The 12,640-nt window shown below is 53.2% G+C and overlaps 1 protein-coding gene across 3 annotated transcripts; it reads right to left on the minus strand.

Moving 5' to 3' along the window:
* Positions 1 to 56: 56 nt before the first annotated feature.
* LOC122169837 (elongator complex protein 6-like) lies at positions 57 to 11,863 on the minus strand. 3 transcript variants are annotated; one of them, XR_006171640.1, is made up of 4 exons: positions 11,778 to 11,863; positions 8,357 to 8,435; positions 3,654 to 6,949; positions 57 to 1,319 (listed from the first exon to the last, which is right to left on the minus strand). XR_006171640.1 is itself a non-coding variant. In XM_042836289.1 (4 exons), exons 1-4 carry the CDS (start codon positions 10,288 to 10,290, stop codon positions 1,188 to 1,190), a joined length of 375 nt encoding a protein of 124 aa, XP_042692223.1. In that variant the 5' UTR covers positions 10,291 to 10,576; the 3' UTR covers positions 57 to 1,187. The 3 variants fall into 3 exon arrangements, 1 of the variants encoding a protein (XP_042692223.1); XM_042836289.1 differs by lacking the exon at positions 11,778 to 11,863 and adding an exon at positions 10,198 to 10,576 and having other exon boundaries at positions 6,879 to 6,949; XR_006171639.1 differs by lacking the exon at positions 57 to 1,319 and having other exon boundaries at positions 2,165 to 6,949.
* Between the last annotated feature and the right edge of the window lie 777 nt (positions 11,864 to 12,640).

Consider the following 12,640-nt stretch of genomic DNA (forward strand, 5'->3'; position numbering starts at 1 on the left):
ATCCAACCTCCAGCTGCCCTCCCTCAACTTCAAACCATTTCCCCTTGTCCCACTGATGTCCCACTGAGCATCACTGACTCAACAAAGGCAAGCCTGCAGCACCCCTACTGCCATGACATCCCTCAGGTCACAGAATCACAGACTGGTTGGGCTGGAAGGGACCTGACAGACCATCTGTTTCCAAACCCTGCCTGCTTGTCCCCAACCAGATCAGGCCGCCCAGGACCCCATCCAGCCCTGCCTTGAGTGCTGCCAGGGACGGGGCACCCACCCTGTGCCAGGGCCTCACCACCCTCTGGTTAAAGAACCTCTCCTAACACCTAACCTCGATCTCCCAGATCCAGAGGTTACCTGCAGTCAATGCTCCTCGCTTGTGTGTGCATAGGGAAATCCTCATACCTTGCTCAAGGGATATGCCATGCTGCAGCAACACCCATGAGCCACATCCCAAAAGTTATGGGATCCCACAGCACAGGGCCTTACAAGGTTTCACTGCCTGCCCTGAGCCTCTCCTCTAGCATGCTCCCCTCGAGGTGGTTACCTTTCAGGTGCTCTCAGTGCATTTTGCTGCCCCACAGCACTTTCCACATGCCCACCGTCCCTTAGCAGGGAATCCCCATGCCTGACGGGGCACCAGTTTTGCTGCTCTTGCTTTGTGTGTGTGCTGCTGTTCCTCCATGACAGGAGGGAGCGACTCCTCTCCTCCATGCAGGGTTTGGTACACTTTTATCAAGTCGTCAGGAACATGGAAAAGTGCAGTGGGCACAAAAAGGAAACCAACACGGCCACATCAGCACTGTGCTCTAACAGCTTGGATGGAGTTTTATTTGAAACTAGCCTGCTGAGAGCTGGAATAAATTTTGTGTAGCCCTGTAGCACACTAAGCCATGAGGATGGGGCTAGAAATTGCTCCAAAATGCTGAAGAGGACAGAACCCCTCCCCAAGCAGCAGAGAGGGGCAGGGAAGTACAAGCACAACATGCACTGTTTTGGTATTTCCTTTACCAAGTGCAGTGCACACCTGCTGAGCCCTTGGGCCCTGCAGGGAAGCTGAAAAGGGGCCTGATCTCAGTTCATGCTGCTCTCCATGTTGGGTGGAGGGGCAGGAGACGTGAGAACCCAGAGGTGAAATGCTCAGCATGCTCAGCCCCAGCAGAACCACCTCTGCCTCCTCCAGCTGGATGGGTTTACCTTATAAACTGAAGAGGACTGGGCTGTCCTGACTGCTCCTCCTCCCCAAACACGAGGTCAAGGCAGGACTTGAGGCCTTCCAAAAAGACAAGCTGCCCCTGTTCCTTGGCAGCTGTTAGACTGATCCCCTAGAGAGAGGAAAACATTATGTTGCAGAGCAAACTGCTTTGGAGGAAGGGTACAGACAGAACCAAGCAGATCAACAGACTATTTTTATATCAAGTCCCATCAAAATGTGCTAATAAAGTCACTGCCTGAATGACTCCTGCACAGTGGCTGTAAAAGAAGGAGAAAAAACTGAGACGTGAGGTTTAGGTTGGATATGAAGAGGAAGTTTTTCAGCCAGAGGGTGGTGAGGCACTGGCACAGGTTGCCCAAGGAGGCTGTGGATGCCCCATCCCTGCAGGCATTCAAGGCCAGGCTGGATGTGGCTCTGGGCAGCCTGGGCTGCTGGTTGGCGACCTGCACACAGCAGGGGTTGGAGCTGGATGAACACTGTACAACCCAGGCCAATCTATGATTCTATGATAAACAAGCAGTTGGGTTTGGAGTGCTCAGATGAACTGGAATCACTCCTGGGAAGACAGCAGCATCATTGCTGCCCAGCATGAGAAAATAATTCTTACTCAGAGTCAGGGAGAATACAGGCATGGGGTATTAGCAGGGAGCAATTTCTTCATCTTCCTTTCTTGGCAGGTGAAAGCTAATGGTTTTTATTATCTTCACATCACCGATGTGGCAACACTGACAGCCTGGCACTGGCAGCTCCTCAGCACAGCCCACGCACACGAGCAAGGTGCGGTCCGGAAGAAGCCAAGGCCAGGCACTGACACCCACACAGCACAGCTCCCAGGGAAAGCAGCCTCAGCATCCACCTGGGGCCAAGATCTCCCAGAATCATACAATCATTCAGGTTGGAAAAGACCTCTGAGGTCACCGAGTTCAACCCCAGCCCATCCCCACCATGCCCACTGACCCTGTCATCACATGCCACATCTCCATGGCTCTCGAGCACTCCAGAGGCACCACCTCCCTGGGCATCCTGTGCCAATCTCCTGCTCTACCTTGAGAGCCAAGCACAGGGCACATTCAGCTCCAGCACCTCCAGGACCAATGAAGAAAGCCCTGGCAGAGGTGGAGCAGATTCATACAGAACATCCTGAATGGAGATCCCAGCTGGAGACACAGTTCACAAAACAGCTCCTCATCCTTTTTTGTTTTTTTTTTTAATCAAGGGCAACTTTTGGCAATTCTGTTGTTCCTTAGCTTACTGGTAACTGCACCAGTTTGGTTTTTTGGAGACAATGTAGTACTTTGTGTAACCATCAAGATACATCACACAGCTCACCGTGGTCAAACCGCCAGTTTCCCTGTGGGAAGAAGCATGAGTTTGCTTGGCTGTGCAGCGTGGGCTGCTTCCCACATTTCACAACGGACTGCAATCTCTTCAAATGGAGCTGGGGAGCGTTAGCACAAAGCCTCTGGAAATGGGGCTGTTGTGCAAGGCAGCAGGTAGTTGGCCAAAATGGCGAGACGTGGTTAACTAAGAGTTCAGGAAGCTTTAGCTCAGCGCAGGGTTGCTCAAGAGGCAAAACTAGGGAGACAGAGGCTGGGAAGCAGGCTGTGCACCCAATGGAGCTGTGCACATCCCTGCTCACTGCAGGGGAGCCAGGCTAGGTGGCCTTTCCAACTCAAATGACTCCACGATTCTAACCAGAAACAAGGATCCTGAGAGAGTGGATCACTGGGACAAGGATCCCTGCAGGTGGGCAGAGCACAGCTGGGCAGAGTTGGTACCAGCCCAACTCCCCCCTTTGCTATACAGAGGTTTTCCAAGTGACACCCATGAGCTCTTTGCTCACACACAAAGGAGATGCACAAAGCCACATGTCCACTTCTGCCTCCCAGTTCCCACCCCATATCCCACCTGCCAGACCCTCCTGTTACTCTGACATCAACCCATGAGAGCCAGCATTCCACCTCCTCCTCCTTTTTTTTTAAATTCTTAGTAGATTGGAAAGCTACAGCCCAGACATCTAATCAATGCCACATACCTATACGAGGCTGCTTTGGGAGCATGGCATTTCCACACAAGCACCCCAAGAGAGAGAAGGTCTGAGTAGATAAGGAAGAGGCCCCTTCCAGGAGATTAACCCCCAGCTCTGCAAGGCTTATCAGTGGCCACATGTTTGCTGCTGATGATAGGAATGACAGATTTACATCACATTTCTTCTCTTTGCTGAAGCTCTCAGGGGAGCATCCGTCAGGGCGCGTGGGCTTCAGGCACAGGAATTCAGCTTTTGCAGGTGATAATTACCCACTAAAACCCTGATTGGAAGTAGGGCAGGAGTGCAGAGCTAGCACTAGCCTCCTAGGCAATAATAAGCCCACACCACGGAACAATTCCTCGCCAAGAACACAAGAGCTTTATGCAGCAGGAATGTGGATCAGCTGGCAAATACCTGACATGCCACAAAGCAGGGCTGTGCTGCAGGGCGGCTGCAGGAACAGGCTCACTGATCCCCTGTTGGACGTCTGGAGCTCACAGGACTCAGGCTCATCGTTAAGTGCTTTGCCAAAGCAGCACCTGAAGTCACTCTTCATGTTGGTCACTCAGAAATGGAGTTTTGCTTTGCTCTGTGCACATGCAAACTGTGTACTTCAAACAGGATGGCTCAGGTCAGAAGGGACTTCAAAAGAGCATTTAGTTCCAGCCTCCCAGTTCAGCTGTTTCCCTAGCAGAGCAGCAAGGAACCATCATCTCCTCCTTGAAACACTTGGCAGCTCAGCTCTAGGACAGCAGGGCCCGCCTGGACAACAGAGGAAAGAGCCAGGACAGCTCAAAGGTGATGGAAAATGAACCCAAAATAGCCAATGGCATCTGCTTGAGTGCCAGCAGGATCAGAGGCACTAAAACGTCCTTGCTGCAGGGCCACAGCGCCGAGCAGCGTGCGTTACCAACCCTGAAAGCCCTCATTATCTCACAGCACCGCGCTCCATCACCACGCACAGACATTATCTCTGGCAATCTGTCACTCATCGATCCAGCCCAGAAATGCCTCCGAGATCACAGTCTGGGGAGATTGGAACCAACAGCTTCCCGACAAGGCACAGCTGCAGAGCCTGCAACGCTTCTGGGCAGGCAGCACCTGCAGGGTCCCAGCAGCCTGCAGCCGCGACGTTCCTCCAAACCAAACCTGCTGCTTGCTGTTGGCCACTTCATAATGGAAAGCAAAATATCCGCAGGAGAGAAGGAATGATGGAGCACGTGAGGCAGCTCCATTAAGCTCCATCAGCTCCAACGGCGAACGGCACCGCGGTACAAAGTGCGACAGTCTGTGATCAGGCACTCATCCAAGGTCTCCTCTCCAGCATGTGTACCCTCAGGGGACAGCAGGGGCGAGCAGGCAACGTCCTTGGGTCTGCAACCTCAGTGCTGGGAATGGGGAGCAGGCAAGAGGGAGGCCACATGGAAATAAATCTGTTTTTCCTTCAAAACATATCAAAGCTTGTACAAGTGAGAGTGGGAACACCAGCTGGTAGGCTGCCCTCGTGTCATCAGTCCTGCTGCAGTTGTCTAGAAGGTCACGACAAACAACGTTAACGTTAACTGTCCCTTCAATTAAGTGTGGATCCTCAAACGAAGGGTGGAATTTGAAAAAAAAGAAAGTGTGAGGGCAGCACTGCGAGGCAGCACAGGCACAAAATCCCAGGGAAACTGCATTTAGCTAAGCTGTGAGGGTCTGATGAGACCTGGCAGCACTGCTGGGAAGCAGCAACACCACCAGGTGCTACAAGGACTGCAAGGTAGCACTGTAAAGACTGCATCATACTTCAGCAGCACACTCTCTGGGGAGGTCAGAGCACGCTTTCCAGCCTGGCAACGATAGCCAGGTTCAGCTTGCACTGAAATCTGTAGGCACTGTGATAGAAAAGAGTCAATCCTAGAACCACAGACTGGCTTGGGTTGCAAAGCACCTTAAAGCCCACCGGGCCTCAGTCCTTGCCACGGGCAGGGACATCTCCCACAGCCCAGGTGCTCACAGCTCACATCCTGGCTTTGGGCATCCCCAGCTTGTTTGACTGCAGCCCTTCATTAGCACATAACCTTCTGCTAGAAAGGAATGCTATGGGAGATTGAACCCATGGAGCCAATGCTGCAGCTCAGCAGCCTTTTCCAACAGATCTGTCCTCCTGCAACTCATCCAGCCAACACAGTGAGCCCAGGTCCACAGCTTCCACAGTGAGGAAGAGGCGCTAGGGAGGGACCAGCTGGGTGTTTGCAGCACACAGTACCTAGCAGCAGCACAGCTCTGCTCACAGCAGTGCCTGAGACCAGGGCTTACTGCAGCAGTGACATCCCAGCTGCCTCCAGCAGGCAGCTACAGCAGCACAGCCGGACTGTAAAGAGAGGCAGCTCCCATCATCAAGTCTCCAGTCGTAAACAGGCCTGAGTGAAACCACTCTGCTAAAACAGAGTAACAGAGCCTGCCGTGATCATCTGGGAAAAGGGCTAAAGCAAAGCTCTTACAGAAATGCAGATACAAATAAGTGACAATAGAACCACTGACTGCTTTAAAGAATTCACACCAATCGCACACACACAGACCTGCAAAGTTATAAGAAGAGTGATTCAGAGACCTGAAACCAAGAGGACAGGGTCAGCTCACTGCTGCAGGCAAATGTAATCCCTTCCCTCAACTCCCCCAGCAAACTGCATTGTTCTTCTTATCACTCCTTCACAAGAGTAATCTTTGTGTTGGAAGCATCAGACAGCAAAGCACTTTGATTTGCATTGCACATGGGCTCCAGCTAATCCTTCTGTTCTCCCACTTCTCAGACTCTCCCACCAGAGAGATGACACCACCACCTATTAAAAGCACACCCTGGAGCTGTGTAATGGGAAATTTCACCATCTTCAGGAACACATCAGCAAATATGATTCTGCTTTTAGTGCAGCCAAGGTTCCCATACTGAACAGCCGAACCTCCAACCCACGTTTCCTCCTCTGGGAAATGCTCTGCAGGGGAAATTCACGCTCAGTACCTGACCGAGAGTTAAAGCTTCACATCAAAATGCTTTTTGCTCAGTCCATCTTAGTTAACTTAAGTCTGAGCCCTCAGGCCATTTATCTCCTCCTAACAGAAGGTGAAAACTGAGTATTAAAAATAAAACCAGTCTAGCATTAGAGTGGGGAACGGACCATCACTGCACCTGGCTCCTCAGTACCTTCTCTGTAAGCTGAAGCACTGCTGAGGCCCCTAGCAGAGCAGAGCAGAGTCAGTGCAATCCCTTCAGCTCTGGGAGGTCACCTGGATTTTGCACCCAGAGCATTCCATAGCTGTAAGAGAGCACTCCACAAAAGCTGAGAGATGCATTTCAACCCACAGGTGAGAGGGGTGCTCTGACACTGGGAATGGCCTTGGTTCTTAGTGTCCTCATTCTGTGGTACGTGTAATCCTTCCCTGATTCGCCATGGGAAGGAAATTGGTGCTTGTGGCTTCTCAGATGGCTCAGATCCATGTCTTTGCCCAGAGGCCAGAAGCAGCACACAGGCATTCCCTTCTGAATGTACCTGGACATAGATACCAGAGGGCTTTCCTCCCCAGAGCACCACTGAAACTGCGTCCACAGGTGTGGGCTTGTCTACAGGGCCCGCAGTTACCAATCTGTGCCAGGACACTTACCAGCTTCTGTGCTACAATGTTATAGTGACTGAAGGACTGGACCAGGGCCAGGAAGCAAACCTTACAGCCAGCTGGGGAAGAAGACAAAAGACACATTGTTATTATTTCACTTGTAAACTGCCATTATTGCGGCACATAAATCACAGCAGCCAGGCCATAAATCTGCCTGCAAAAGGCCTTGAAGGGAGGAAGGTGTAGGCAGCCTCTCACTTGCTCATAGCTTGGAATGGAACAGAATGGCTTTCCATTCTTACCTTTCTATGGGTTTTCCATTCTCGCTTTTCTTTGAGCTTTCCAATTTAGTGAAAGCTGTAGCCAGGTTAAAAATAAACAGAAGAACAAGAAAGAGATGACAAAGTAAAATTAGAAAGCCTCTTTTCTGTCCCGTTCCATTCTGCCCAGGGATCTCCCTGCATTGTTTGTTGGTACAACTGCAAGGAGGCCAACGGCCGACCATGACACGAATTACTGAAATCACAGGCCTGCCAAGAGTCCCTGTTTTGGCTCTCTCAGGGCAAGTGACCTTATCTGCAAACACACACAGAACCAGCAATTTTCACAAAGATATCTCACTAGAACATGATTTTGGAAAACCCCAGTGCGTGACAACCTGGCCTTGTGCTTTGGTTCAGACCCAAAGCGGCGCGGCTGCTTCTCCCTGCCAGAGTGCAGGACACAGATCACAAGTGGCAAGGTCTGTGGCCTTAGATTACGAGCAGCAAGGTCTGCGGTGCCAGCTGGGCCTTCCCAAATGTTTTGAGCACCAGCTGGGCACTGGGTCAAGGGCAGGATGTTTGATGCTGAAGTTTGGCATGGCAGGCTGTAAAGGAGCACTGCCCCCCGACCGGCTCCCGCTGCTCACTCCCTGCTCAGCCCATGCCTTCCTGCAGTGCCTCTCTGTTCAGCAAATCAAGGAAACCAAACCTTAGAAATGATGAAGCTGCAGCTGAGGAGGTGGCAGTTGTGGGGGAGCACACACAGCACCCCGAGCGAAATTTCACTCTGAACAGGTTTACCAGCAGAGAACTGGAGTCTGCGAGTCGGCTGGCCGCTCCACAGAGGCCGATTATTGGGGTTATTTGGGGCTGGGAGGTCAGCAGCAAAGCAATGAGGCAGCTTGCCAGCAACTCTGTTTGTTTGTTTACTCACTGCTATCTTATCTATCTGCCGGTTGTTCCTGATAGTTACAAAATGTTGCGAAATGTTCAGTAACAAAGGACCCACACATGGCAGCTCTCCCTCAGATGCCCAGGTGATTTACGGCCTTCACTGCTCAATGACATCACTGCACAGAGACGAAGGGCTCGAGAGCAAGGCCTAGGAACAAGTCAGGACTGGGAGCCAGAAGCCCTGCACTGATGGGAGGATGCCCTGCTCCCCGCAGAATCAGCTCTTGCAGAAACACTTCGTGGAGAAGGAACTTCCAAGGAGCAGGCGAGGAGAAACCCCTGCCTTTCAGAGTCCTGCTGCTCACCCACCTCTGAGGTAGAAGGAGAGGAAGTGGTGCACCAAGAAGCTGCCATCCGTCCTGCTGTCTCGCAGCAGTGTGAATTTACCCTGGAAAAGAAGCAGCAAAGAAACTTCAAAGCGGGTTAAGATGAGGGCATGAACAGCTCCTGGCTCTGTGCCTTGGGAGACGATGCCTGCAGCCAGGGGAGGCTCTGCAGGTACAGAAGTTGGACTCGATGATACCTAGGGGTCTCTTCCAACTCTGGATATTCCATAGTTCTATGGCACCAGAGGAGGAAGGGCACAGGCAGCACCTCAGCCACCATCAGGCTCACTGAGACATGCCACGTTCAGAGCAGGAAGCCTCAGCATCTCAATGTGTTTACAGGAGCAGAACCCTGCACAAAGTACACTACCTTGTTCTGATCGGGCAGGAAATGAATTCACTTCATCAGTGCACACTTGTTATCAGTACTAGACTCATCAAGGCATTTGTTTCCATTAAAATTTCAGTAGAGATTTTCCTCTAATCAGTACAAAACATAAATGGGTTGCTTTTAATCACTAAACTTATCATTGCTTTTTTTTTTTTTTTAAATTTTTTAAAAGAAAAAAAAAGCTCTTTGCAGCAGCAAGCAATCTGCCCATAGGTGATTTGTAAGGCATCTATCAGTTAACACCCCCATGCATAACGTGTTGTAAAGTGCTGCTAACAGAATGACAAACATTCAGTCCGTCTGCAGGGAATGCAAAATGAAGTTTAGGGTACAGAAATGCTGCTCTGTCCCAGCCAGAGAGCACTTTTCCACCCAAAGCAGAGTGGAGGCACCACCCAGTGAGAGGCTCACAGGGATGTCAGTATTGTAAGCCTAGAGCGGTCTCAGGAACAGCACAAGATCCTCATTTCTGTGTTCAGCCCCTCCACGAGTTCCTCTCATCCCCTGGGACTCTCCTCCTGCACGCTGTGAGTCTGAATGCAGCCCCTCTTCCCCTCCTCGCTCACAGTGAAGTGAAACCTGCCTGCTTGGAAGGCTGTGCGCTTTGCTACCGCACGCTGTGCGGGACTCGGTGGGATGCTGTCATGGAGTGCACATGTGATTTACCTCCTTCAGAACTTCCAGTTACTGACCTTCAGTCTCAATGATTCTCACTTTGCTGTCGCACTGCAGCTGCTCAGTACTCAAAACTCTCCATTTCTGATGTTTCCATGCCCAGCTAGCGAGTGATAGGAATGTCTGAACCGTGCACCTCCTGCACTGCTGGCTTTGCACTCCTGGAAATACCGGAGTCCTGCCTGCCTTCCACCCAGTCCACACACCCTTCCCGAGCCCAGGAAGACTGCTCAGCATGTCTGTAGCACCTCAAGGGAAAGACTCCTGCAGCACCTTCTCCTTCTGTCTGCCCAGCACTTCGCTTTCACACTCTGTCCACCTGCAGGCTACAGAGCAGAAGCTGCAGCTACGTGTCAGAAACTGCCAGCATCGACTGGCAGGGCAGCGGCAGGAGTGACAGCATTTGGTGGTGACATGTCAGTACACCCACACAGGCAGCAGCTTCTTCCACCTCCCAGCCCTGCAGTCAGTTCTTTGAAAAATCACAGAACTGTAGAATCATCACGTTTGGAAAAGGCCTTTCAGATCGCTGTGTCCAACTGCCAGCTCCACCATGCCCGCTGACCATGCCCCCAAGTGCCACATCTCTACAGTCCCTGACCACCTCCAGCAATGGTGATTCCACCACCTCCCTAGGCACCGTGCCAGTGCCTGAGCATTCTTTTGGAGGAGAAATTCTTCCTAACACCCAACGTGAAATGGCACAGGCTTAACCGCAGACATGCAGAAACGATATGGCAGAGAAGGGAAAAGGAAACCTGCAAAGGGCTGATGCTTTTTAAGAAGGATTTCTGGCCTGCATTCGTAGCCCAAGAGTGGCAGGACGTCCAAGTGGGTGGATGGAATTCCATGTCCTCAGCTGATGGAAGGAGGAAAGAGCCAACACAAATCTGAGTCTTCGGTTCAGCACTGCTTCCAGGTTCTGCCCACGCTGCCACATCAAAACTCAGGATTTTGAGGCATAACCTCCTTCTGCTCTGCTGAATTCCCGTCCTGCACCTGCGTTCACTGAGTCCATCTGCTGGCGTCACACAGCATTATCTAACAATTAAACCCTATATCTGTGAGCGGTGTCTCAGTGCTCCATGAGCTCCAGCAGCTCAGGGCTGTGCCTGCTGCCCTGGGGAGCTGCTCCATGCCCACTATCCTGTGGGGCACAGCCTTTCCCTCATACCCCCCCATCCCCCACTTCCCAACCCTCCCTGACAGCTCCATGCTGTTTCCTTGGGCCCTGTTGCTGTCATAGAGAGCAAAGCTGCCCCTTTGCTCCCTGTGAGGATCTGTAGAGCCATGAGGGGCTGTAGGGCACCATGAGGCCTCACCTCAGCCTCATTTGCTCTGGGCTGAACAAGCAAGACGTAATGGCCTCAGGCTGCACCAGGGGACGATCAGGCTGGATACTGGGAACAGTTTCTTCTCCAAAGAGCATATGAGTGCTGGCACAGCTGCCCAGGGGTGGGAGATCACCTTCTCCAGAGGTGTTCAAGAACTGTGGGGATGTGGCACTGGGAGACGTGGGCAGTGGGCACGGTGGAGGTGAGCTGACAGCTGGACATGATGATCTTAGAGGTCTCTTCCAAACTTAATGACTGTGGGACTCTAAACCCAGGGACCTCACATGTTCTCTCCTCAAAGTCTTCACTCCTTCAGGGTGTGGGGTGACAGACCCCAAACACTCCACGGCAGCTGTGGGGAACTCCATGGGTTCTGCATCTGTACAAAACAAATGGCCACTCCAAATATACAATTTTATTGCCTAACATAGCACGTATCAGGAAATACATCCCATTCTCTGTAGCACGTGGAGGTGTTTTCTTAACGTTTGACCCAAACGTGCCACAGCTCCACACGGAGCTCAGCAACCACAGCTCAGCACCAAAACTGCAGGGACAAAACACTTCCATGCAGCCTCCTAAAGGAACAGAAACTTTTTCTGCCCAGAGATGCGGTGGATGCTCCAACCCTGCAGACTTCCAAGGCTGGATCAGGCCTTGGGCAACCTGATGGAGCTGTGCTGTCCCTGTGCACGGCAGGGGAGCTGGACTAGATGGCCCTCACAGCTCCCATTCAGCTCTAAGAGTTCTCCCCGGAGGGGCAACGCTTTCACATCCCCTCCTTTTGCTCCGTCCGCCCCACAGATCCCAGCGAGCTCTGTGAAGGGCCGTTCCCTCCTCATAGCGCCACGGCCGCAGCCCGCTCGTACTACAGCCCCCGGCGTGCCCCGCGCAGCCGCCTTCCCGCCTTCCCGCCTTCCCGCCTTCCCGCCCCACAGCCCACCGCCTACCGCCCCCTTTCCGCCTCCCCGCGCCCCCGCCGCTTTCCCGCCTCCCGCCCTCACCGTGTCTGGGCGCTGCGGGGCGGCGTCCAGCAGCTCGTTCAGCTCCTGCAGCATGGCGGCTGTGTGTGCGCGCGTAGTGAGTGGGGGGAGCGACGAGAGCCGCGCATGCGCCGGGCGGGGCCGCCTTCTCGCTGCCAGCCCCCCCACACCTCCGCCATGTTGTCCTGGTGGGCGCGCGGAGGGGGCGCGCTGAGAGGCGGTGTGAGGGACTGAGGGGATGCACTGAGGGACACACTGAGGACAGAGGGGCAAAGTGAAGGCTTACACTGAGGGGCGCACTGAGGGACTGAGAGAATCCCTTGAGGGGCAACCTGAGGGCTGCCCTCAGGACAGAGGGACATACTGAGGGGACACGCGGAGGAGACAGTGGAAGGCTGAGGGGACCCGCTGAGGGGCAGGGACACGAGCGCGTCCCTGCTGTAGGAAGGGCCCTTCGCTCTGTTCCAACCCAAACATTCGCTTATTCTGCGATCCCCACCTCCCCCTGCTGGCAGCGCTGTCCCCGCCGCAGCCCGGACGCCCTTTGCCCGCGGGCTGCGGCTGCTCACAGAGCTGAGCTGCGCCCGGGTTCGGGGCTGTCAGCCTTTTTGCAGCAGGGATTGGAACCGGGTGGTCTTGGAGGTGCTTTCTGTCCAACCATTCTGTGGTCCTGTGACTCAGCAACACTCCTGGGGCTCAGCGCTGGGTCCTCCGGCTGGGCTCTTCACCATGGAGCAACATGGAGCTGTGTCATGGAGCAGTGCCTCCGTCATGAGGCAGCGCCTTGTGTCACAGAGCAGCATCCCGTGCCATGGACCAGCATCCCATGTCATGGAGCAGCACCCTGTGCCATAGAGCAGCACCTTACAACATAGCAGCAGCCC

This window comes from Centrocercus urophasianus, unplaced genomic scaffold (assembly GCF_019232065.1).
Source record: "Centrocercus urophasianus isolate 14NV4802_14NV808 unplaced genomic scaffold, USGS_Curo_1.0 seq_586, whole genome shotgun sequence".
NCBI classification, from domain to species: Eukaryota; Metazoa; Chordata; class Aves; order Galliformes; family Phasianidae; genus Centrocercus; species Centrocercus urophasianus.